Source organism: Chaetodon trifascialis, chromosome 9 (assembly GCF_039877785.1).
Source record: "Chaetodon trifascialis isolate fChaTrf1 chromosome 9, fChaTrf1.hap1, whole genome shotgun sequence".
NCBI classification, from domain to species: Eukaryota; Metazoa; Chordata; class Actinopteri; order Chaetodontiformes; family Chaetodontidae; genus Chaetodon; species Chaetodon trifascialis.
The window spans coordinates 6,598,991-6,625,540 of NC_092064.1; the positions used below are offsets into that span (position 1 = coordinate 6,598,991).

The following is a 26,550-nucleotide window of genomic DNA, read 5'->3' on the forward strand; positions in this document are numbered from 1 at the left end:
TTTTGGTTTGTTCTGGAAGTGAGACAGAACTCAGCAGCACAATGAGACACAAAGCTTTCAGTCATTTTCTTTATTCAAGCAGGCATTTACAAGATCAACTCAAGCCAAAGTCACGGTCAGTAAAGGCCTTTTTAAAGGTGCTGGGCAGATATTACTAGTCATAAATACACAGGCTTTATTACACATGTCAAATGATGCTGCTGTGTGGCGTATTTAAGGCACACGGCTAATAGAGAGAGCGCTTCATCTCCAGCCTGAGCTCAACCTGCACGGTACAGAAGCTGCACGACAACACAGTCAATACACAAGTTACCGACATGGCTATTAAATACACGTCACACACTGCATTTGTGAGTCATCGAGACAGTATGAGATTGAACCCATAGCTGGTGTTGTGAATTAATAATGAGGGTGCGTGAGTGACTTTGGTCACATCAGATTCCCATCTGATTGACAACTTTGATAAAGTCAAACTAACAGACTGGATTGTGTGTGTGTCTGTGTGTGTATGAAGGCGCTCTCCCTATCAGCAGGATAACATCCTTTGAAAGCTCATTTAAAGGCAGCATCACTATCAATCACTCTTGTACAATTACATGTTTAGTCCTTGTAAAGTTGAGCTCACAAAAAGAACATTTGCTCAGTTACAGCTCAGATTAATCTGGCGTTGGAAGGCTTTAGAACCCACAGTATTTCTTCATTCTGTCCCATTTTGAGCCAGTGGCCACAGGTAGCGTAAACACTCCAAACGCTGTGGATAGAACAGACCCAGATCTTCTCCCCCTGCTGGAGTGTGTCACATCATCGGGAGGATGAAATGCTGAGTCCAGCCTTGGTCAGTATGAACGGGTGGTGTTAGTGTTGGTGGTGCGCTGGGGACCGCCTCCTGCTGTCTCAGTGTGGCTGGAACGTCTTGGCCAAGTCCTCCAGCAGAGACAATAACTTCTGCTCCTCCAGGAGAGAGCTGTGGGTCCAGGCCAGCGGCAGGTGGGTGGACACCATCTTTCGGTCTGTGCACAAACACAGGTGTTAACATGAAGGCGTGTAGGTTTAACAGCAACCTATCGACTCTTAAACTGATGCGATTCAACAGCAGGGTTACTTATTACTTCATGAGAACTAACCCATGAAGTGATTAGTTTCTTTCAGTTTTTGCTAAAACAACTCTTGACCAGTATGAGACATTGGGCTTCTAGCTGCTGTAGCTCACAGGAGTGACAGTAGTTCAGGTGTGACGGTGCTGATGAACGGCCCTGTGTGCACACTCTTGTAGTTTACATGTGTCTCTTGTACATGTCCAGATCCAGTTGTCCAACGTGCATGCGAACACCAAAATCAAAATTTGCCAATGTTGCCTCGTAGTACTAGATATTGCCTTGTTGACAGCTGCTGCAATTTGTGCACCTACAGCACTTTGGCTGACTGAGTGTTGACGTGACAGAAAGTGAAGGGAAAAGCCAAACTGACAGCTTGACCGGTATCTGGAGAGACACCTCAGATATGAAGGCTGATCGGGCCAATAAAATCCAAACGGACTGGAGGTCTTCTGTTACTCAAGCATGTTGTCCAATAAACCAGCAGACAGAACTGGCTCATATCACAATAAAAATAAATACTGTACGTTTGTGTCTGTTCATATTAGACTACATATTAGCCTCCCTCTTCAAGGCCACTGGGGTCTTTGTGTGTGTGTGTGTGTGTGTGTGTGTGTGTGTGTGTGTGTGTGTGTGTGTGTGTACGTGTACACCAAAGTGCATCTGTGAATGTGTGTGTGCTCATAGAGCCACTGTACTCTCTGGCAGTATCTGGCACCAAAAGCAGTCCACTCCAGCTGCAATGGACACAGGCCAAACCGTCTCTCTCTCTCTCTCTCTCTCTCTTCTCTCTCTCTCTCTCTCTCTCTCTCTCTCTCTCACTCTCTCTCTCTCTCTCTCTCTCACACACACACACACACACACACACACACACACACACACACCATGCCAGCTCACCACTGACAAACACATGATTCACAGCCACCAGTGTTTTCTTCTTTTCTCTTCTGATTACTGCCATCTTGGGGGACTGAAATTGTATTTTTATTTGTTTCCTCAAGCCTTTTATTTTTTCCAACAGATGAGCAGGTAAATAAAAACACCAAAGATTGCTTTAATTTTGCAACATACCCTGGTAAAAATGCCCGCTGGGGTTTTTAGCTGCAGCCTCAGACACAGCCAGCCAGACCACAGTGTCGGCCCCCTGCTCCGGGGTCCGCAGGCTGTCCTTCATAGAGCTGTGGAAGTCTGGCATGGCATTGGCCACCGCTGGGACGCACCGACAGAAACAGAGAGGAAGAGAAGAAGTGTCAGGAAGAAATCAGGGCCCATTAGTTTTTTTTTTTTATAGAGAACGAGTCACAGGTGTGTGAGCAGTACCTGGAGTGTCAACCCAGCCGGGGTGCATGACGGAGAAGTGGATGCTAGTGTGAGTCTTTGCCAGCTGCTCTGTCATCACCACCTGCTGCCTCTGGAACACACACACACACACACACACACACACACACACACACACACATACACGCACATGTCTTAGAGAGTTCTGTGCGGCGTCTGAAGGGTTGATCTGTCAGCAGGTAAAACACATGAAACAGACACAGGCTTTGAGTCATCCATGCTCAGGTGTCACATGATGAACCACAGTTCTCTACATCATAGAAAACAGGATTCAGCTGACACGGCTGCTGCAGGCTGCTACTCTTCAGTGATGATTTTGGACCAAAACTCCCTCTGCAGCATCTTTCAGTTTCATCCTAAAGATTCTAGCAGAATAACAGCTGACTTCTGTGGAATTTGGTCAAACACCATTTATGACATTTCATTGCAGTTCTACTAAATTCTACAGTCAGTATATAATCAAACATATGCTATAATATAATCAAAGTCTACATGAGATACTTCATTTATACTAAAGGTAAACAAAATATTTCAGTACTGACTGATGAATGATCTCAGTGAACAACAAAAGGCCTCAATCAGCTGCAATGTCTACTGTAAACTGCAAATATTGACCCTGCATTTTATTCATGCAGCATAGATTTACCATATTTCTACAATAAACCTGACATTAAAATACATTTTATATGTTTTGTTTGTTTCCTAATAAACTCAGTGCACTTAAGGACAGTGAGGCCTGACAGTCCGTCAGTCACAGATCAGCAGGTTTCAAGCTCTCGTCTTACTTTGTGCTGGGCGTAAACCATGGTGCCGTCATAGCGGCCTCTCTCAGACTGCAGGTTTCCTGTCCTGAGCTTCTGCACCAGCATTCCCCCTGATGACACTGTGATCTGAACACAGACGAACAGAAACACAAGGGAGGGGCGAAAGAGGGAGCTGGGGTTCATATGGGCACGACGTGAAACCCAATGTCATATCATGATGATGATGATCCATCCATTTTCTATACTGTGTATCCCTTTCGGGGTTGCGAGGGGTGCTGGAGCCTATCCCAGCCGTCAACAGGCGAGAGGCGGGGTACACCCTGGACCGGTTGCCAGTCGATCGCAGGGCACAAGCACACAACCATTCACACTCACATTCACACCTAGGGGCAATTTCATAGTCACCAATTAACCTAATGAGCATGTTTTTGGTCTGCGGGAGGAAGCCGGAGTGCCCGGAGAGAACCCACGCATGCACGGGAAGAACATGCAAACTTCACACAGAAAGGCCCGACCCGGGAATCGAACCAGCAACCTTGTTGCGCACTACCTGCTGCAGCCCATTATGATGATGATTTTGCATAAAAACCTTATGATAAAATATGATAACAGATTAAACTACCAACCTGTGAAGATAAAATTGTTCAAATCTAAGCCACTAAAATGCTGCTTTCATGTTCATCTGCATCTTTTATGTGAACATTTCAAAATAAAATAACCCACACAGAAGTTGCTGAGTACTTCTTCCACCACTGACGGTCAATACAGAATCATTTTGACAGGGAAATGATAAAGACAGTAGATTTGCTCTGCAGCAAGCGACAGTGTGAGGCAAAAGCTTGTTCTGTGCCTGAAAGGTTCATTTTTACTCATTTTCAGGATGTTTTCTGAGGACATGTCTGGTGGTGTGAGCAGCAGTGAACTATTAAATAGCCACGGGCCAAACCCATTAAATGTTCAGTAAAATGATGGATTACATTGACCTGTGCAGCAATAAAATCTATGAAGTGTTCAGAACACAAGGAGTCTTTAATGTCTGTGCTGCAGCAGGTTGTTGTGACGGTGGGAAACAAACTCCCGGACTCACCACTCTGGGATCTGCGCTCTTCTCCAGCAAGGGAATGAGGCTCTTGGTGAGAATGTAAACCCCTGGTGGACAATAAAAACAATGAGAATTATCCCCTTCTTTCCTTCCCATCAGTGTTTCCTCCACACCTCACCCCTGACACTTGACTGACCGAGAACGTTGGTGGCAAAGCTCTTCTCAAGCCCCTCAGCGTTCACATCCCTCTGGCTCATGATGGAGCCTGCGTTATTGATCTGCACGGGTTACAACACATCACATGATGATTCGTCTTGACTTGGATTCTCACACAAAATCTCAGTCAACAATGACAGAGTGAACTCACCAGCACATTGAGGGCCTTGTACTTTCTCTTGAAGGCCTCAGCAAACTCCCACACCTTCTTGGTCTCTGACAGGTCCAGGATGTGGACGTACACCTCCTGTAATGACAGTTAGAATAAGAATGAATGACATCACATCTGGGGAACGTCTGATGAGAACTGATTTATACTGTACTTTATTTCCCGTCTCCTTGACAATATCAGCCCTCGCCTCCTCGGCCTTGTCCTTGTTCCTGCACACCATGTGGATTGTTCCACCTGTGACAAAGACAGAACAAACAGTCTCTGACTAGCCAAGGAAAAGTCAAGAAAGACAAGACTGAGGTGTTTGTCATCCTCCTCCTCCTCCTGAGGCACACACTGAGCTCCAGGGTGAGAGAAATACTGTGCAAGATTTTAAAGTCTCATATGAGACATTCAAATTGTGAAGTTACATTGTTTATTTCTGAATACTGTTCCAAGACACAGCTATGGTAATTCAAAGTAGTCATTGTTCAATGAAGCCTTGATGATTGGTATTTTTAAGGCAATGCTGGAATTTAACTAAGTACAGTTACTCAAACATTGCACTAAAATGCAAATTCAAAGATCATTCCCATTTTATACAACTTTATACTGCTACATCTCAGAGGCAAATATTGTACTTTTTACTTCACTCATTTGTCTGACAGCTTTAGTTACTTTTCAGATTACAGTTTCCCTGTGTGGTGACAACCATGTATCTCCAAATTTAGTGATTTTGAATTTACATTTTCCTTACAGTTTGAGAAAACTCTCCTATGTCTTGAAATAAAGAGGCTATTTAAGAAGCATCCTATTAGCTGGAACATGCATTGTCACAAAGCTGAAAACAGGCTGTTTTTCTGAGCTCATGAAAAGTTGGCTTTTTAGAGATACGTGCTTCTCACAGGACAGCAACTCTACAAACACATGATGATTTTCTAGAATATGATGCAGTGCTGTAGATTAAACTGCATAACAGTAAAATGCAACATTCACATTAATGCAGCAGCAATATTATGAGATATAATAATGAAAGCACTTTACTGCACAATGAATACTTTAAATCTAATATACTTTAAATATTTTAAATACATTTTACAATACAGTTAGACACACACAGTTCACTTACATAAGGTTTTGAATATGGGACTTTTAATTGTGGAGTATTTCACAGGGTGGTATTAGTACTTTTACTCAAGTAAAGTGTCTGGACACTTCCTCCACCTCCACTGTGAGGAAGCTGGTTATAAAGCAATAGAGACACACTGACCCATTGCTGCCTGAGCTGTGACAACCTTCAATTCTGGTATTCAGTGAGAAACATTTATCTTGCAAGGCAGCTGGATTCACAGGAGCACACGAAATCACACGAGATCATGTGACGCGAGAATCCATCTGATGCGTCAGGTTAGAGAAACGTGTGTATGAGCTACTGACTAACCATTACCATTACCACAGTTACCCTCCTAATAATAGCAGTGTTAAGAGTCATTTTTGCACTGCATCAGTATAAGTCATAATAAATGCATTGTGTTTGTCTTTATACATTAGCAGTCAGACCTTTCTTTGCGATGGCCATGGCAGTGGCTTTCCCGATGCCACTGTTGGCTCCTGTTATCATGAAGGAGCGTCCAGCGACAGACACCTCCAGGTCCTTCTCCACAAACCTCTTGGAGGCTGACAGGAAGGCATTCCTGCAGGACAGGAACATTTCCAGCATTACGTTCATGTCAGCAACCTGTTCATCTGCACAACTTTAATGTAAAGCATCCACTGTATATCTCTGCCTCAGGGCTCAGCTGAGTGATGTCAGGATTAGACTATATATTGAGATCAAAGGGGTCAAAGTGAAGTAGACTCAGGGCAGAGCAACAGCAATGACATAAAAGCAAGCCTGAGAAAGAAAGTGTGTGTACTGCGTGTGTGTGTTCGGGTCAGAAAGTCAGTCTTTGTGGTCAGCGTGGTCACTGTACATCTCTTCACAGCTTTACTGTATAGATACAATGAAGACGAGAGTGTGCCTGGCATCACCTCTGATGAGACGGGGTTTGGGCTGAGACTACTGATGATGACAACGGGATTGGTGTGTGTGTATGTGTGTGTGCTTGTGTGTGTGTGTGTGTGTGTGTGTGTGTGTGTGTGTGTGTGTGTGTGTGTGTGTGTGTGTGTGTGTGTGTGTGTGTGTGTGAGCTTGTGGGGCTCCAAGGACTTCAATTCCCCCCATTGTCCTGGATGCCATTGTTGAGGGCGGCTGGAGGGGGATAAAGGGGGGTAATGCTGAGGCTAAATGCTCGCTCTGTTCGATGGTGTCATGCAGAGAGCTATTAGTGCAGGGTCAGAGCGGGTTGCCGGGCAGCTCTCCGGGAGAAAAGATAACACAGAACAAAGGAGAGAAGGGAAACAATCACAAAAGCACCTCTTCAGACTACTTGACTTGCTGTATACTGATGAGGAAAGGCGCCTTAGGGCTGCGATTGATCAGATAAGACCGATAACGCTTTTGGTTATGGTGGAACAACTGACTTATGGTCTTACATGGCTCCTGATGATATTCAAAGATGTGTTGCAGCTCAATTCTGTTGTGATGGAATGGTAATAAAAAAATCTGAAATGAAAACCTCCAGTCATTGATCATCAACCAGCAGCAGACACAAACATCAGCTGCAGGTTCACACACACATAAAGTTTTTCATCGTATCCCTGCCAAAGATCCAGGCCCCATATAAGCCTCACACAACATCATACGGTATAATCTATACATTTCAGTGTGATACTGTTTCAAATTATGGCTGCAAGTAACAATAATTTTCATTCTAGATTAATCTGGAGATTCATTTCTTAATTTCATTTGGTCTTTTTAATGTCAGAAAAATAGAGAATAATGACAATCACAGCTTCCCAGCAGTCACAGTGAGGTAAACCAGTGTCTGTTCTGTTACACCAGCAGTCCAAATTATTATTATTCAGTTCAGTACAATAATATAACACACACAAACACAGCAAATCCTCACATTCTGAATGAAGAGTGTCTCGCACAATTGATCAATTACCAAAACAGTTGCCAATTCATTTTCTGTTGCTCGACTAATTGTATATATATATATATATATATATATATATATATATATATATATATATATATATATATATATATATATATATATATATATATATATATATATATATCATACCTACATATTTCTTTCTCAAGAAGCAAACTATTTTAAATGAATATTTGAATATTCTTCAAATCAGACAATCATAAATGTCACATTACATAAAGCGGTCTCAGAATGGTGCCTGCAGTTCATCACAGTAACTCTTTATTCAAAGTATGCTGTGATGTTTAGAATCAAAACACTGAATAATTTAATATTCAGTCCAACGCTGTAGGCAATATTATGAGCAAATAGCACATGACTTATTCCAACTTCTCATTTTCCACCAAGAGTTTCTTAAATTATGCTGAAATCATTATTCCTTCCAGCTAAGTTGTTATAGTGTACTGATCTGAAATAATAACTTGATCGTTCCTCCACACACACACACACACACACACACACACACACACACACACACACACACACACACACACACACACAGGTGGATGTTCACACAGGACGCAGCAGTAGGTCACAGACTCGCTCCGGCTCCTTCAACACTGGTGATGTTTGATCACGCTGATGTCTTCAATAAAGTTTGTTTAAAAAAAAAAAAAGTGATGTCTAAGCAGCATGGGGGGACTGAGACAGATAAACGTGTCCTACCTGGTGAACTCGGTCACTCCCTTCAGGAACCAGGCGGAGTTGCGGTACAGAGACATGCTGCTGCTCTGGAGGCTTCTCGCTGCGCTGAGCTCTCTCCTCCGCTTTTACACTGGACACAAACCACGTGTAGCTCAACGGTGGGCGACAACTCCACCGGCCACCCAGCGGCAGGAAGCAAGGATGCTTTAGTTCCCCTGACTGTGATTTAACCTATAGACAAACACAAGCAAAAAATGTCCAGTGCGTGGTTGGCTTATCAAAGTGACTTCACACGCTGTAATATTCCTGCCGTTTGATAATTATTCCTACTCCATGGCCATTTTCTTAAGAGTTTATTATATTTCGTGTTTAAACTGACATCTTCCATAAAAATAAAACAGCTCATCTGCCACGGGTGAATGAGATTTTTGTAGTTAACTGTAACAGGAAATAACATCTTCAATAAAACCTACCTGACAGAGACAGGTAATGTAGCACAACCTCCACGTAAAAACAGAACACTACCACCACCACCACCACCACCACCACCACCACCAACAACAACAACAACAACAACAACAACAACAACAGTTAGTTGTAGCTCCTCTATTATAGCTAGTTAGTTTAGCTTCTACATTATAGCTAATTAGTTAGCTTAGCTCCTCCACTGTATATAGTTAGCTCCTACATTATAGCTAATTAGTTAGCTTAGCTCCTACACTGTATATAGTTAGCTCCTACATTATAGCTAATTAGTTAGCTTAGCTCCTACACTGTAGCTACTTAGCTTAGTTTACCAGAACTTTGAGATAGCAGTGTTTAACATCACAGGGGGCAATAATGCACTGAAATATATATGTTGACAAGAGAGATTTAATGATACTGAAGATAACAAAAATATACACAAAGTCTAAGAGAGACAAAAGCTAGATTATGATGGCAAAAAAGAAGACAACCAACTCTCGACCCCTATTAGGATAAAATAGGTAAAACGTTTGCCATATTACATATGCAAAACCTGTGTTCGTCATATTATCTCATAATTTCCAGTTAGTAACTCAAAAATGTGGCCTTTCATTTCATAATTTTGACTCAGTGGCTCAAAATCTTTACCAACTTGCAATGGACTTTGACCCAATACAAACCAACTGAGTGAGCCTTAAATGTGTGGGTTTTGACATGCGCTCAGTCGAGTACTATCACATACATTCATGTGAAAATACAGTAACTGACTAAAAGTATATATTCGTGCAGCCTGGACAGTATTGCACATCGGACCGACAGGGCATCTCCTCCCTGTCTGCACGCCACTACTTCACCTGTCTGCATGCAGCTTCACCCGGTGCCTCCTCGACAGCCAATGAGCCGCTGGAGCGCAGCGGGGCGTGGCTCTGACTGGGGAAGGTTTGAGCGCGCTCATTTCTGGGAGGATCAACAATGTCGGCGCATCTGAAAGCGCACGAGATCTACTAGACTCTAGGGTAGGGTTTATTATCAGCTTGGAGGATTTGAACTTGGGTGACTTCTCTCAGACTGAAGTGGCAAAATGGTGAGTGTTCGAGCTTGCTGCGATAGTTTTATCCATGCACCTGTTGACTATAAAAGGTGCGTTAAACACTCGTCAGCTGCTATGTGTCCTCAAACTTCTTGCTAAAAAGCAGTTTAGTACTTCCTTGATCAAAGGTCATGTGATTGACACTGTACAGACGATTGTATTCATCCTGATATTACTGGCGTAACACGCATGAAATACATCAGGATCGTTTGTCAGATTTGTCACATGGACTTATAAAATGTGCTCGGCGCTTTCAGAAGTCTGCATGTGCTTTTTATGATTTAAGTAATATCAATTAAGATGCATCTGCAATTACGCACAAAATAATATAATAAGCATAAAGCTCTTAGGTATTTGACCCCAGTTCATTCTTCATCTCTGTCCAGCAGACAGTTGCGTTTAAGTTACCAATCCAATGCTCGATGCTTGTTTTGTCGCAGGCAGAAGCGGTGGCGCTTACAGGGCAAAGGGCACTCATTAATTGCCCTTGCACAACGCGCACATTGTATTTACTATCTTATTGCACTCAGTGTGGTAATAGATGTGGTGTGTTTCCCAGGTTATCTTGCACACTTCTAGTTGGAAAATCTAATTGCTGTGTGGTTGCAGGCAGCTCTGACTGCAGGTGCAATGTAAATTGTATAATGTGTGTGTGTGTGTGTGTGTGTGTGTGTGTGTGTGTGTGTGTGTGTGTGTGTGTGTGACACACAGGCACTAATTTCAGACTATAGACCAGTTAATTGGGGATGGCTTGTTCAGTTGAGGACAACAGCTGTGTTAGTGGTTAGGAATAGGCAAGCAGTGGTTATCCTTAGGGTTAGGGTAAGCCTCCAGGAAATAAATGTAAGCGAGAGAGAGAGAGAGAGAGAGAGTGTGTGTGTGTGTGTGTGTGTGTGTGTGTGTGTGTGTGTGTGTGTGTGTGTGTGTGTGTGTGTGTGTGTGTTTGCATGTGTATGTGGCTTAGAGTGTGTGATTGCTTCATTGTACATCTGTGTTTGTTTTGCTGCACACTGACCACACTTTAGTTATACAGTATGTCTTTGACCCTCCTTCTGTTCGGTCATGTCACACCCTTTCAGCAGTTGTCCTTAACATTGCAAGACAAAAAGTCCTCGACTTTTTAGAAGTCAGCATCTCTCTCTTTCTTCCCACTTTCTGCCCTCTCCAGATGCGTTTCCTGTTGCTCTTCAGCCGGCAGGGGAAGCTGCGGTTGCAGAAATGGTTCACGCCGGTAACCGAGCGGGAGAAGAAGAAGGTGATCCGGGACATGACGATGTTAGTGTTGGGCCGTTCGCAGCGTTCCTGCAACTTCCTCGAATGGAGGGACCTGAAGATCGTTTACAAGAGGTGGTGACAGAGACACAGCTGCTTTTTTATTTGTATTACAAGTTCAAGATATTGTTCTTTCCTGGCAGGTACAGACCTGTCTGGGGAGCAGAAGCCACCTTATGCTTAATGCTTAACTTGTGTGTCCTCTTTGCGAATGCTTCAAAATACACACCAGACACACCCAGTCTCAACAATGGGTTAACAAGACCTGGACCTGTAAAGGGGCAGTTAATGTAAACCATGACCTAGATCACTGATGGGACCATGATAACAACACAGTGCTTATCCTCTCATGGTTTTTCATCTCCCTCCACCACAGTAACAAGCTTGTAATAAAAGTTGCTGGGAGTGGACGGAATAACAGGAACACCTCGCAGTATATTGTGATCCACTGCAATGACAAATCCTGATAAGTCCACCACATAGTACCTTTATGAAGCTTTATGAAGCTTATTAAGCTTAGTTAAACTTGCCATCGTCTTGAATATCTATGTTCATATATGCAGGAAAGTCCACTGTACAACTATTCAGCATGACATGAGGGCAATAAATTCTAAAACATGTATAATTACATAGAAATGTTCATGTGCTTATTCTCTTTGAAATAAGTTTAAGCTAAACACCTCCTTACAGCCAGTCATATAAGTTTCTTTACAACACTGAGGCAACCATTGCCGTATCACCTGAGCTTTGTCCTTTTCAAATGCAGGTATGCCAGTTTGTATTTCTGTGCTGGGACAGAGGAAGAGGATAATGAGCTGCTGACCCTTGAAGTGCTGCACAGATATGTCGAGTTGTTGGACAAATACTTTGTCAACGTGAGTCATGGCTGAAGCTGATTTCACTGCCTGTTAAGAGACTCTAAACATCTTCTGTGCTCTTGACTGGGAAAAGAATTTCCTGGTGGAGCTGTCTTCGTGGACTGGGTCATGTTGGAACAAGGAAGGGTCTGACCCAAACTGCTGCCACAAATATGGAAGCACACTTCAGTGCTTAACACAATAATGCACAGGTCAAAGGTTAACTACTGTGACTCCTGTGTTATGTGCGCTACACTGCAGGTGCTCACAATCCTTTTTCCTTCTCCCAGACTCTGCACACACAGCCTGTCACTGTGCTCTTTAGGAAGTCTGGCTCCCCCTGGTGTTCATAATGAGCCTTTGCACCAAAACCACCTCAGGTCCACCCAGCTTGTTTTGATTTCCAGAACAAGGAAACAGCCACACCTTCCTGTTTCCAAAAACTCACTCACTCACTCACTCACTCACTCACTCACTCACTCACTCACTCACTCACTCACTCGCTCACAAACTGTGAAACTGAAAATTGTGGAAGGAAAAGGGGAGATATAAAAAATTTCTAATGATTTTAAAGACCTTCTGTGCTTTGATTTGTTGCCATTTCAATTAGAGCCCGGTCATCCATTGTAGTACAGCAAAAACATTTGGCATTTTCTGTCATGGGTGAAATTACCCCTCAATACCACTGATCAACGAAGTGTAATTTATCTCCAGTCTAATGGACGGTGTATTATTGTGTTTCAGGTGTGTGAGTTGGACATCATTTTCAACTTTGAGAAGGCTTACTTCATTCTGGATGAATTCCTGATGGGAGGAGAAGTTCAAGAAACGTCCAAGTTTGCAGTGGGGGCATCTGTGGAGGAGGCCGACACATTGCAAGAGGTGCTTTGAGACACATTTCAGTGGGCGTAGGCTTTTCTTACTACTCATGATAAAATGTGTTTTTGTATCTCTACTCTTATCACAGACAATGGAAGAATATATGAGCAAGCCTGCCTATTGAGCCGAGAGCAGACGAAGGTGTTTCACATTTCAAGACTTGAAGGAAAGGTTTATTATTCAGCATTGTTTTTATTTAGAGGTAAATAATGACTCATTTGGCACAATGCCGTCGTCGTAAAATGACCACAAACCTCATGATTCTTCTGGTTTCCTCTGAAGTTTTGAGAATTGTAATTATTTTTGAATCTGTAAGTGCCTCATATTTATAAATCTCAGGGTTTTATGGCAGGAGATATCACTGAAAAGAGTCTCTTCCCCAGTTTATGTGAATATATTTTTATTTATATATTTAAAAATGTTTTTGTAATCTCAATAGTAATCCATGTAAATCAAGACATACTTAGATTTCGACTGATGCACTGTGCGCTGGTGAGTAAATGAAGAAACACGACACAGTAAGGAAAAAATAAAGTCAATGCTTTATTAACCTCAGGTATGTCACAGATGACCACATTTAAGAAAGAATTACCAAAAAACACAAGTGAATCAAGGGGATCCAACACTGGTTTGGTTGTGTGTGTTGAAATGCAAGGCTGGTGAGTCACGTGTAGGTTGTTAAGTGTGGTTGAGCAATGAACTCATGTTAAAAAAAAAAAGCATCAAATGAATGTCAGAACACTCATATTTCTGCTAATAAATAAGAACTTTTGTAAACCTACAGAAGAACTAAAGTTGACTGCATGTTTTATTCTTCAAAATACTTTGTCTTTACTCTCTCCCTCCACCAAAACAATTTCTATATACATATATATATATATGCATATGAATCTACAGCCTTATTTATTTTCCATGGGCAGTTTTGGCATCACTCTCTTCAGTTTCTGGGTTCAGGTAGCTCAGCAGTTTCATCAGCGCCTCATTATCAAAGCCTTGCATCTGTGTGTCACCGCCCCTCTCATCATCCTCAGACTGTCTCTTTTCATCTGGGCTTTTGTCTGAGTCCATTTGATCAAAATAATCCTGAATCGCCTGTTCGAAAGAGCCCGTCACGCTCTGTCCAACCTCGTCCCGCTTTTGGCTCGCCTTCTTGTTGCTGCTGTATGCGGGGTTTGGATACCGCGCCAGCATCTGAGCTGCTAAATACGCTGCCAGTTCATCCTCGTCCACGGTGTCGTCATAGTCGTCCTTTAATGTGCTGGGAAGGCGCCGTTGCGTGGGTGCGGATTCCCCCGGACGCCCCGGAGACTGAGTGTGAAGTCGTGACAGCGAGCTTTTGTACTGCTTCTGCTTCCTGACGGGAGCTTGATCCTCACCGCCCCCTATCCCCAGGATGTTTAGTATCTCTTCCGTCCTCAGCTCTTCTGGGGTCTTTTGTCTGTCAGGAAAGCGTCTGCTGTAGAATTTCACTTCAGGAATGCTGTGTGTTTTCTTTGAGGATATCTGAGAGAGCCTGTTTTGTGCTCTGGCTAATTCATTGCTCTTTCTTGTCTTGTCTTGATTCGGCGTTTCTCCGGTTCTCAGCATGTCCACCAGGTCTTCAGGTGGGATCTGGTATTTTTGGGAGATCTGAATGAGCTGGTAGATGGCCCGTGGGTCTATGTTATCCCTGTACTGTGTCTCAGCCACTCTCCTCTCAGCCCTCTCTTTCTCCTCTTCCTCTATCTCCCGTTTCTGCTCTTCTTCCTCTGTTTTCTCCAGCACTTTCAGAAGGTAATAGTCCACCAGGTTAGCAACATCATCAGGATCGTTTGACCTCTTAACCGGGTAGCTTTCATCATCTTCTTCTTCATCGTCCTCATCAGCTTCTTCATCATTATCATCGACGTAATCAAGCCCTCGGTTAGCCTCGTGTTTGTTGTCCCTCTCCTCCTCCTCCTCCTCTTCCTCCTCTTGTTCTTGTAGTGGACCCCAGTCTGAGAAATCCCCGCCCACGCCATCATATGCCACGTTCCTCACATTAAACATATCATCATCTTCTTCCTCATCATCCTCCTCCATGTCATCCTCCTCATCTTGCCGTTTATGCATGGTCTTCACACTCGTCAGCTTGTCCAGTTCGTCAAACACGGACTGCAGGGTTGCCAGGTTCTGAGGTGTATACTTCTCCTCCACGTTCTCATTGGTGCGTTTGAAGGGGCTCTCGTGCTCCAGATCTGGCCCCTCCTCGTCCTCTTCCTCATCGCCCTCACCCTCTTCCTCATCCTCGAACATTAGCGGCAGCTTCTTGTGAGGCCTGATGCTGTGCTGCTTCTGCTGCACCCTGGGGTACAAGCCATCATTTAGGCCTGCTCCTTCGATGCTGGGGTGAGGTGAGGCTGGCTTGGAGGCCTTTTCTGTCTGCTGCAGGGTGCTGAGCACAGCTTGGAGCAGCTCTTCACTCTTATCCTCCCTCCCCTCCTCCTCCTCCTCCTCCTCCTCTTTGCTCTGCATAGGGTTAGAAGCCAGTCTCAGCATGGCACGCAGCTTCTCTACGTCATCCATGTGGCTGGCATCATAGCCTGCAGCGAGAGGGGCATGCTGCTGGGAGTCCGTGCTGGTTCTTTGTCGGAGGCTCTCTATGTAGTCCAAAGCTTTGAGCATGTCAGCATTAGGAGCCTGGTGGACGTTGCCTCTCTGGGAGTCTGACTCGCTTCCTCGCAGTCTGTGCTCTCTGAGAGAAGCCGCGTGAATGCCAGAGGAACTGAGGAAGAGGACGATTAAGAGGAGGTTGGCAAAACTGAAAGGTCTGCCTGTGGTGAAGGTCTTGGGAAGTGACGGCATGGCGATGTCTGCAGAGGAAAGATAAGGAGGCACATGTCAGCACTGACCTTTACACATTAAGCTAACAGGTTTGCAACGGTTTCCGCTCTGGCATTTCTTAAATGTCTTTTGCTCTTATCATCACTTTAAATGTCTGGTCTGATGAGAAGATCACAGACCGCAGAGACATCTGTAATGATTTAAAGGCAGGAGGTCTGGTCTGATCCATGACTTCTGTGTAAACCAGGTCAAACACCTCAATTCAATTCTGAACAATATTTGTACTAAACGTCTGCCTGACAAAATCCAGTTTAACAAAAATACACTCACCTCTGCTAAAAATGACTTTATTCAGACTTAACTTTATTTTTTATGCTTTTTACATGATTTTAATTTTACTAATGTTTTTAATCCTTCCTTTGATTGGTCAGGTTTTGTAACCCCTATAGTTTGCATCAAAGCTAAAATGATGCAACAGCAAAAAACAAACAAACATGTATTTAACAGCAACAACAACGATGATAATAATGAAAGTGGAGGTCTATTGCTGGGTCATCGGTGGAAAACAGATCCAGAGTGTTTGTTTCTCCCTGCCTGTTGCTGTATTTTCGGATCCTGCTGGAGTCCTGCGCCTGTTTGCCAGCAGCGGCACGCAGCTCTCGTGCAGATCTCATTAGTCGTCAAATTGCTGCTCTCCGTGAGTCACTGGCCCGTTGTCAGGGTAACCCGGTAAGGCTGATGTTCCCGCTGAACCTCCCGTTTAATGGCGGAAAACCTTTAAACCCAGTGATTACAGTTTGACCAGCTGCAGCTCACACTGAACGATGCTCTGTGAAACAAATAGCCCTCCAGTCGTATGACACCCTGCCTGCGGGCTTGTGTGAAACGTGCGTGCAAAGTACACGAACATGTTTATATTTGACGCAAATGCGTGAAAAAAATGAATGTTAAGTTGTTGTTTTTGACGCGGGAAACACGAGGCAAAGAAAAGATATAATGCAGAGCAGCACAGACACGGCGATGCGATGATTTGCCGTCATGTGGACGTTCACTTTCCCCTCATGTTTCCAGCCTTCATTTGAACTGCTCAACTTCGCTTAATCGTGTAGATTTTGTGAAACCCTCGCAGAACAGTTACACTTAAGAGCAACAGAGCGCAGGCGAGTCTGAATGTTCAGAAGCGAAACGAGGACAAAGAAACTGCGGGCAACACAACGCAACCTCTTCGCCTCAACATCTGTGGCGGCGCATCAGGTTGGCGAAGAGAACTGAACCAGAGGCTGGCTGAGGGAGGTAAAACTGTTCCCGCAGGACGTACGCTAGGAAACATGTCCAGGCAGGTGGAGTGTGTGTGCTGGTAATAACGAGCCAGCCTTACCTTTGTTCTTAGTTTGTGCGGAGGGTCGTGAGTGAGCTGCGCATCTCTCTGCCTCGCGATGTGAGTCTGCTTCAGCACCGCGGACAGCTCCTCTTGCTATTAGAGGAACCACCTGACTCGTGCGTCAGAGAGCGAGGGGATAAGCAACGCAGGCGCGCGCACAGCCACGAGCCACGCACGCACACGCTCACGCGCGCAATTCACTTGAGTCAGCCGAACAAAAGCTGCTTCTCTCTTTGAACATGAACCAGCTTCCGCCCGGTGCGTTTTAGCCGCTTCTGTCGCAGCTCTGGTGAAAAAAAAAATGCATTCATAACGGGGCTATATTTAGGACCAGTGACTGATCTGTCTCTGCTGTGCAATAACACGATCTATCACAGAATTTCTGGGCTTTTTTTTTTTTTTTAAATAGACCTGTGCATTGTGACGGAGTCGTCACGTGCATGGGAGCGGTGGAAACAGCTGCTTCAACTCATTCATTCACTTTTTAATGGTTTTCTTCTGCGCTTAGTTTTGAAGTCAGTGGTGTTAAAGGACTGATAAATAAATGATTCTGTGACTCATTTTGTTTCCTCGCTGTCTGTGACTGAGGTTATACTGGCACAGTGTAGTAGTGGCTGTTGGATGGCTAACGTCATGGCCTGCTGCTGTGTCTCTGCTGCGGCACTGAGGGACAGAGACAGTTAATGTCCACCGATGACTCACATACGGACTCCGCCAAAAGCCGAGACGGGCGGGGTGACAGAGGGACTGCAGAGGGGTGTGTGTGTGTGTGTGTGTGTGTGTGTGTGTGTGTGCGTGCGTGCGTGCGCAAGAGAGAGAGAGAGAGAGAGAGAGAGAGAGAGAGAGAGAGAGAGCACTTTCGTTGTCAGCCAGGGCGCACTGTGGTCTCTATTTTTGGCTGCCTGTCAGATCGTGTCAGTGTGTGTGTGTGTGTGTGTGTGTGTGTGTGTGTGTGTGTGTGTGTGTGTGTGTGTGTGTGTGTGTGTGCAGTTTCATTCATAAATCCTCTCGCTGCTGTGTTTGATGTGGGCTCAGGCTATCCTCCACTGACCTGCTTGTCTGATATTCAGTGCAGCTATCTTGTTTCCAGCTTTGTCACAGTTGCAGTAGGAAAAAGGAAGCTTCTTCAACATGTTCAGGTTCATGACTGTGCCCCAACAGTCACAAACACTGACATACAGCTAACTCTGGATGAAGACATCAATGAGTTTGGTAAAATATCTGTGCTTATTTCTGGCTTGGAGCACTTAGAACAACATGGAACATTTTGTAAAATGTTCTTTATGGCACCAGAAAAGGTTCTGACATATGACAAAGCAAATCATTTTCTGTAGCTTTAAAAACCGCTGTGTCTGTAGTGTGGAGAGAAACAGAGTGATGACTCATACAAGAGCATCCTTTCAAACTCATTAAGGAAGTTTAAAGGCTCAGTCCTGTCACGTTCACAGTTTCTAGATTTGGATTCATACTGAGGCACATCAAGTATGTGTGTTGGTCTCAGTTTTTATGAGAGTAACCTTCATTAGAATAAAATCTACTTTTGTCATACCAGTCGTTGCAGCACCAGGAGACCAAAAGAAAGCAGGGCAAAGGAGCTGATTTTAATCTCACGTCTCCCTCAGCCTAATTACATTGTCCAGTTTATGACTAACACACATACGCATACATACACACAGAGTGCCAGTTTTGTACTGATAAAGCCCGAGCTGTCTGGCTAATTGCTTGTGGTCGTGTCTGTGGCAGGATTACTGGTAAACAGAAACCAATTACAGCTCAGTTCCACCCCCACTTCCACTGCATGTCCCCCCCCCCCAAAAAAAACAAAAAAAAAAAACCCACAAGGTTTTTCTCAGGTCAAATTAGAAGTTTCTTACAGGCAATTAGTAGTTTTCCCCTTTTCACACAGCTGTGTGGTGTAATGGTTTTTCATAACTTGGTGAATCTGAAACTTTTCCAGCAGAGGAAGTGCTTCATATACTTTCACCGCAGGTTACAGTCTCATTATACAGAATGTAAAGCAGCCAGTGAGACCCTGGATGGGTCTTTTTGTTTGTACAAAGACTGATATGAGTTAATCCTCACTGGAAACATAAAAGAACGTGTTAAATGATGAAACTTTGAGAGTTACTGTGACCTTGAATGAAGACAGAAATAATCACATCAACAAGTGTTTTAAGCAAATTCATTCTTAACTCTGGAAACTGACAAAACAATCCAAACTCAAGTTACACCTACTAGCTTTCTCTTGAGTGTTCAATGATACCCTTCATCTTCATCAGCAGAAGGAAATACATATTAAAATATAAGAAATAAAAAAAATGCATGTGATCAATATTATAAACTCAATCTGCTGATGATGGATCAGTAATGCTCAGGTTTTAAGCCAAAGGGGACAGGAAGTCCCAAAAACTGATATGGATGTAAATTGCTAAGACCACCATGGGATTTGCTTTGTGGGAAGTGTGACACACACCATGTCATGGGTCATGGGTAGTGCAGGTAATGAAATAGTCCAAAGCATCAGTAAATTGGGACACATGCCATCATCTACAAGAAATTGCCTGTATTTGGTAATTTGCTAAGCATTTGATTTACAAATCTGGCATGTCAGGTAAAAAGTAGATTATTCTGTCTTTGTCTTTCAGTTTTTCTCTCATTATTTCTCTCTAACACTAAGTATTTAGGACAAAATAAGAGTCTAATGTTCAGAAACTCATCTGCTTCACTGGGACTGCATGGGTGTGGTTTGATCAGGTATGATTGACAGCAGCCTGGCAGCACCGATCACAGTTTATTACACTGATCAGTGCAAAGAAGTGACGTCACCCTTTTTTCAACCAAGCCCCACCCACTTTATACCAGAGAGAAGAGCTCAGGAAAAAGAAAAAATACAGAAGCCTCTTTTTCTAAGAAAAAAAGATGAGTGTGCCCATTCCTCACAGCGAGAAGCTGATTGAGAAAATATGTTTCCAAGGCCTTTAAAACACTGAAGGTGCTTTTTGAATGAATAAGTCATGTTCCTGAGTCATCATGCTTACCGTGGAAATATGTAATGATAAGTTCCCTTTACACACAAACACTCACCTTGCATTGTCCACAGCGTCATCCTCTCTGTGCTCTTTACCTCTTCTTCCTGTGTGTTTGTCCCCTGGCGACTGACCGGCTGCTCTCCATTCATTACCACTGAGCCTGACAGCCAATAATTCTGCTCCTTAACTCAGGTTGTCAGAAGCTTGGCAGGCACAATGTAGAGAGAGCGATGGAGGGAGACGTTGTGAATGGGTCTACAGGGTTTGACGTCAGCCTCTTTTCTCTGGTCGATTATGTGCGTGTATGTGTGTGTGTGTGTGTGTGTGTGTGTTTTTGTTTGTGTGTGTGTGTGTGTGTGTGTGTGTGTGTGTGTTGGTTTCTCCGGATTATTGGGACATTTTATCGGTTTACGTACCGACATTATGAGGACAGTAGTGGTTTATGAGGACACCTCCAGTGTCCCCATAAGTCGAGCAACGTAGAAGCATTCAGGAGGCTGCCATTAAGCTCCTCTCTCGTTTTCTCGACATGTCCCGACGAGTACGGAAACATGACTTTTTTGTGTCTCACACACAAAGTCATACACACGGAAAAATGTTCGCGCCATTGGACATTCATACACAAAACCGCGCAATTCACACACAAAATGAGCACAGCTCGTTGGCTGAGTGCGTTCGTGACATTTTGCTCAGTGATTGGCTGCCGTCGAAGTCAATCTGGAAGGTTCTGCTCGGTGATTTGCTGCACCCGGAAACGTCATGTCTGCACCGGAGAACAGCGACGGAGATGGGATTTAAACAGGTAAGAAAAATGTTTGACCATTCGTTTCCTTTTTTGAGTTTACTTATTGTAAATTTGCTGCTTTGTTCTTGTCGTGGTCGTTTGCTCTCCTCATTCAGTCTCTTTTACCGAGCTGACCATCGTATTTACGTAGCTAACACTCCGCTCGAGACACGTGTAACGACCAAATGAAAGTTAAACTTTACTAAGTTGCCCGAGTGTGAAAAGCGGCTTTGAAATCGCGCTTGTAAGAAACACACTAGAGTTTTGGATAAAGCAGAAGTATTTCTCTAATTTGGTGTGTTTGTGTTGTTTCCTCTGACCGGCGCTCGCTCGGCCCAATGAAGTAGCCTAGCTCTCAACCTGCAGCCCCTTTCTTGGTCCTAATTCGTGAACTATTCATCCCAGCGACATGTGGAGGCCATGGTTAAAGTGTAAACAAGTTAAGCTTCTCGGATGTAAACGTTGTTTGTTAGGCAAAGCGTCCTGTCTTTAAAGAGACGTTTGGTTTGCTTCGCGTCATTCTGCGGGGGGGGGGGGGGGGGGGGGGGGTGGAGGTAAAATATCGTGTTTTCTGATTATCAAACACTGAACATATGACTGATGTGGAAATAGATTTTGTGTTAATGAGGGAACACTTTCAGCTTGTGGAACGTGTGTGGGGGTTTATTTAATTTGCAGTAAATGCGACAATCTTATGCAAATTAGCCATGTGCTTGGGTCGTCGGAAAGAGAAACGGGCTAAAGTAAATAATTATTATTTTTTGTAATGGAAACGGGAAGCTGAATCTGATGTAACTAAACTGTGATATAGATGCATTGTTTGTTTGAGGCCAAGCTTCGCGGAGAAAAACATCTTTAAAGTGACGTTGAGTCTGCTGAAGTTCACATCTGATCAGTCTGCTGAGAGATGGGAGGGGGGTGAGCAAAGTGGAAGTGAAAAAAGAAACCTGTTATTTTCTGATTATCAAACACTGAGTGAATAACTGATGTGGAAATAGATGTTGTGTTCATTAGGGAAGATAGATTGTGTTTATTTTAGTTTAGTCTTTAATTGTTATTAGCACCAAATAATATACGAACTTGGTTGGGGAGAGAGGTTTTTATAAGTTTAGGCATGTGCATAGTTCGCTGTGCTGCACAGTGTTGCTTGAAAAAGAGTTAAACAGGAGTGCAGCTTTTCCTGGGATGGAAAATGTCTGGCTGGCCCAGTGTATTTAATCATATGACAATGCAATTGTAGAGCACTGCAAGTCCTCCTGGTTGTTTTAGACTGATCTAACTTTGCTTCAATAATATTCTGTAGCTTTTATGAGTAGTGTACATTACATTCAATATCAAAATATATTTTTTTCATGGCGTGGCATTTATTAAAGTCAAATTAAAGTTATATTTGAATTTGTGAAAGCGTGGATTAGATTAATTAATCTTGAGTTCTACTAATCTAACCCTGACATGGGCAAGTCATTCCACAAAGGGCCGTGTGGCTGCAGGTTTTTGTTCCAGCCAATCTGCAGCACACCTGACTTGACTCATTTCATCAACTGATCTCAGACTTCAGACAGTTGATTGGTCAAACTGTGTGCTCTTGATGGGTTGGAATAAAAACCTGGAGCCACACGGCCCTTTGTGGAATGAGTTGCCAAGTGTCTGATCTAACCTGTTACATACTGCCTTCATTGGTGGTTCAAAGTTACACCCCTGGTTAAATTAAACATGCAGGGGTAGGAAATTTTAGGCTAATGAACTTAATGATATACTTTGATCAAAAACCTCATGCACTACAAATTGTTTACAACACAATGTTAGCTGTTTCTATTTAATTTGAAGATAACTTCTGCAGTCATCCCTCTCTGCTCTCTGTTTACATATAATGCAACTGACTAATACCACCAGGTATTAGGGCTTTAAAGTTTTTTGTGGTCTATTTATCTCACAGTATAGATGCTTCAAAAGAAGACGAAACACTGGAAATGATGATCATGTTCATCCTAACTTCAAAGTCAAAAGGATAATGGTTAGAGGGCGTATTTGCTATCAAAGAAATATAACATATAACTTTATTGATTCCTCTTGGCCGTGGCGCTCAATGGTGAGTTAAGGTTCCCATGTTCTCTTAACTTTTTAATTTTGGGCTCTGCAGCCTCATGCCTACAACCATAGCACAGCAGTACTGATGTGCAGGAGAACAGCATGACCTTGAGTGTGATATTTAATCTGTAAATATTTGAACAGGTTGAAAGCATTAGGTGTAGTAGATGGTCAACTGGGTCATTCTAGATATGTATCTGCACAACTGAAAACTTTGAGATGTGTAGAAATTTGTTGTCGGCCTCCAAATTATATGCTACATGACACATTCCTCCTGTCTTCGTTTTGTGTTTCCATTAGGGATAGTACCTGGTACCCGATACTATTTTTAGTACCTGCTCTGGCGAGGTTCCAAGCGAGTAGAAGCGATACTATATGTGTGACGTCAACAGCCTGTCGGCCACTGATTGGCTGGAGAGTGTCGTCACTGGTCTGCGACGTCCAACACCGGAAAAACAATCCTGCCCCCTCCATTGTAATGCTGGGCAACAGCAACCGCTGACTTTATTCTTTATTCTCACTCGAGGGAAATGGCTGCCACAAACCGGGCAGCAAATACAACATCGCCTCGATGTCCTCCATTGTTTGTCGGCTCTGTTTGCGTTGCATACAAATTGACGTCATGGCAGTTTCGCGCAGCCGTGGTATGACGACCCCGTCTACGTTGAGGAAGTACTATGAAGTACTCAATTGTAATAGAAACTCAACCAAACCAAGTAGAGTAGAGTAGAACCGAGTCGAGTAGAGCTGGAACTGTGTAATGGAAATGTGCCATAAGTGATAGCATTATAAGACAACATTACGTTTCCTCTTTACAATTTCAGACACTCTGTGAAGAACATTGTTACCCGAAGGTCAACAAAAGTGAGCCAGTACCAGAAAAGGCAAGTAATGCTTTGTACCATCACAATGATTTGGCTCAATATATTGAAAATGCTATTGGTCCTTCATGTCTTCCTTCTTCCCTGCTGAACTATTGACTGACATTTCTGCACTAAACATGGCCAGTGCCATAACATACTGATGGTGGAATGAAAAAGATTTTTTTCTTCTTCAAGTAATCTCAAATTTGGTCCTGTCATTGACTCATACACAGGAAGCCTTGGGTGGAGCTGATGATGAGATTTCAGGGGTCAGTCCCAGTCCTGGAACATCAAAGGATGACACTGTAAGTTGACTGTATTTTTGTGATTTCATGCTTTTACATCCAATCATAATTCTGCTCTGTTTGATCATATGACAGTGCTCAGGAGTCCACACACTGTTGAATGTTGTTAACTACCTGATACAGCACAGGACTGTCAGGACGCACTGTCCTTTTGAGGACAGGAGCAAACTTGTTGATCAGGCAGGAAACTGAGTTGTGTGTGTCAGATGTTCACCTGACACACGTGAATTATGAGGACACCTCTTCTCAAGATTCCCCTCCCCCACCTACATTTCTTCACATAGTGAGTTTCGTGTTGATCAGGCAGTAAGCTGAGTTGTGTGTGTCAAGTGCTCACCTGACACACCTGACTTATGAGGACACCTTTTGTGACAAAGCCCCTACGACGTTTCTTCACATATTAGGTTGCAGAAGTTGGTTATGTGTTACATTAAAGTTTATGTTAAATGTTCCCACGATCCTAGAAAGCCTGCAAATGTAATGGAGTATCAGATACTTTTCAAAGCCTTGGAAGTAATGAATTTAATGAAATCTTCTATAAAGTTTTGGAAATTTGTTGTGTGTAACGACATCCTTACAGTAATCTTTCACCTTTGATCAGCTCCTGTTTTCCTTCTTAATTACTACTAATGCTGTGTTTCCACTGTGTGGTACCAGCTAAGTTCAACTCTACTCGGCTTTTGTGCATTTCCATTAGGTACCTGGTACCTGGAATCTGGTACCCGGTACTATTTTCTTAGTACCCGCTCGGCCGAGGTTCCATAATGGGTGAATAGGGACTAAAAGGTGATGTGTAAACGCTGCAGACCAGCGATTAGTTGATATTCATCATAGCATCATTGCATCTTTGATGAGCGGCATGCACGAATATCACACACAGCCAAAAGCTGTTTTATTCCTCCTGTAGCACTGTTAATGTCACTTCATGAAGTTTTAATGTTTTTTCATGTGAGAAAGTGACAGTTTAGATCCCCAATTTGTGGTCAGTTTATCCAAATAATGCCTGTTTGGACTTTTGCTCTGATGTTTTGGAGATGTAAAGAGCCGCCTATATGGGACCAGCCGTCCGAGAGCAGCGGGCCATGGCTGAGACAGCAGCCAGTCTCCTGAGATGATCCGCTGATTTAAACTTTGCCGTCATCTCTGCCGTCATCTTGGGGAGAAAGTGATCAGATTATTTTACAGCTGCTCTTCAGCAGTAGATTTAGCGCTGGCTGATATACATCCTTTTGGAAGATAAATGTTGGTCTCACAAGTGAAATCTAACAATCGTAGCAGCCACAATAGTTTGTCTGAATGTAAAGTGAAGCTTCATGTTTGTGGTGGACAAAAGAGCAGTGCTGCCTCGGGGCTCTGAATGTACAGATATCACCACATATCAATAAATAAAATGAACAGACCAGTCTAAATTTTGTTTTATTAAGTGGTGACCATCGCTATGACAACCAGCTATTCTAAAGGTTGTACTGTCCTGTAATGGACACGGCCTCCAGAATAGTACCTGGTACCTGTGGCAAGTAGAGTTAAGTTGAGATGGCACTACGTAGTGGAAACACGCTGTAAGTGATTGCGCTGTCAGCCAATAACGAGACAACACTACGTTTCCTCTTTGCAATTTCAGGCACTCTGTGAAGAAAGTTCTGACCCGAAGGTCAACAAAAGTGAGGCAGTACCAGAAAAGGCAAGTAATGCTTTGTACCATCACAATGACTTGGCTCAGTATATTAAAAATGCTATTGGTCCTTCATGTCTTCCTTCTTCCCTGCTGAACTATTGACTGACATTTCTGCACTAAACATGGCCAGTGCCATAACATACTGATGGTGGAATGAAAAAGATTTTTTTCTTCTTCAAGTAATCTCAAATTTGGTCCTGTCATTGACTCATACACAGGAAGCCTTGGGTGGAGCTGATGATGAGATTTCAGGGGTCAGTCCCAGTCCTGGAACATCAAAGGATGACACTGTAAGTTGACTGTATTTTTGTGATGTCATGCTTTTACATCCAATCATAATTCTGTTCTGTTTGATCATATGACAGTGCTCAGGAGTCCACACACTGTTGAATGTTGTTAACTACCTGATACAGCACAGGACTGTCAGGACGCACTGTCCTTTTGAGGACAGGAGCAAACTTGTTGATCAGGCAGGAAACTGAGTTGTGTGTGTCAGATGTTCACCTGACACACGTGAATTATGAGGACACCTCTTCTCAAGATTCCCCTCCCCCACCTACATTTCTTCACATAGTGAGTTTCGTGTTGATCAGGCAGTAAGCTGAGTTGTGTGTGTCAAGTGCTCACCTGACACACCTGACTTATGAGGACACCTTTTGTGACAAAGCCCCTACGACGTTTCTTCACATATTAGGTTGCAGAAGTTGGT

The 26,550-nt window shown here is 43.4% G+C and overlaps 3 protein-coding genes across 3 annotated transcripts; 1 reads left to right on the forward strand and 2 right to left on the reverse strand.

The window, feature by feature from the left end:
* Positions 1–55: 55 nt before the first annotated feature.
* Positions 56–8,494, reverse strand: dhrs12la (dehydrogenase/reductase 12-like a). Its single transcript, XM_070969975.1, has 10 exons — positions 8,373–8,494; positions 6,166–6,299; positions 4,778–4,860; positions 4,606–4,701; positions 4,435–4,516; positions 4,284–4,345; positions 3,218–3,322; positions 2,415–2,505; positions 2,166–2,303; positions 56–1,010 (listed from the first exon to the last, which is right to left on the reverse strand). The coding sequence occupies exons 1-10, from the start codon at positions 8,426–8,428 to the stop codon at positions 895–897; spliced, it is 963 nt and encodes a 320-aa protein (XP_070826076.1). The 5' UTR covers positions 8,429–8,494; the 3' UTR covers positions 56–894.
* Positions 8,495–11,074: 2,580 nt separating this feature from the next.
* ap1s3a (adaptor related protein complex 1 subunit sigma 3a) lies at positions 11,075–13,038 on the forward strand. Its single transcript, XM_070970786.1, has 4 exons — positions 11,075–11,253; positions 11,945–12,053; positions 12,780–12,917; positions 13,003–13,038. Exons 1-4 carry the CDS (start codon positions 11,075–11,077, stop codon positions 13,036–13,038), a joined length of 462 nt encoding a protein of 153 aa, XP_070826887.1.
* Positions 13,039–13,433: 395 nt separating this feature from the next.
* On the reverse strand, positions 13,434–17,202 carry scg2a (secretogranin II a). The gene is made up of 2 exons (XM_070971189.1): positions 17,095–17,202; positions 13,434–15,745 (listed from the first exon to the last, which is right to left on the reverse strand). Exon 2 carries the CDS (start codon positions 15,735–15,737, stop codon positions 13,818–13,820), a length of 1,920 nt encoding a protein of 639 aa, XP_070827290.1. The 5' UTR covers positions 15,738–15,745; positions 17,095–17,202; the 3' UTR covers positions 13,434–13,817.
* Positions 17,203–26,550: the final 9,348 nt, after the last annotated feature.

Bases quoted from the DNA above. Each gene is read 5' to 3' on its own strand.
- dhrs12la (XM_070969975.1), bottom strand. From the start codon at position 8,428: ATGTCTCTGTACCGCAACTCCGCCTGGTTCCTGAAGGGAGTGACCGAG. The intron at 4,517-4,605 runs GTGAGTTCACTC...TAACCCGTGCAG, and splicing joins ACAAGGCCCTCAATGTGCTG to ATCAATAACGCAGGCTCCAT. The intron at 4,346-4,434 runs GTCAGTCAAGTG...ATTGTCCACCAG, and splicing joins CTTTGCCACCAACGTTCTCG to GGGTTTACATTCTCACCAAG.
- ap1s3a (XM_070970786.1), top strand. From the start codon at position 11,075: ATGCGTTTCCTGTTGCTCTTCAGCCGGCAGGGGAAGCTGCGGTTGCAG. The intron at 11,254-11,944 runs GTGGTGACAGAG...TTTCAAATGCAG, and splicing joins CTGAAGATCGTTTACAAGAG to GTATGCCAGTTTGTATTTCT. The intron at 12,918-13,002 runs GTGCTTTGAGAC...CTCTTATCACAG, and splicing joins AGGCCGACACATTGCAAGAG to ACAATGGAAGAATATATGAG.
- scg2a (XM_070971189.1), bottom strand. From the start codon at position 15,737: ATGCCGTCACTTCCCAAGACCTTCACCACAGGCAGACCTTTCAGTTTT.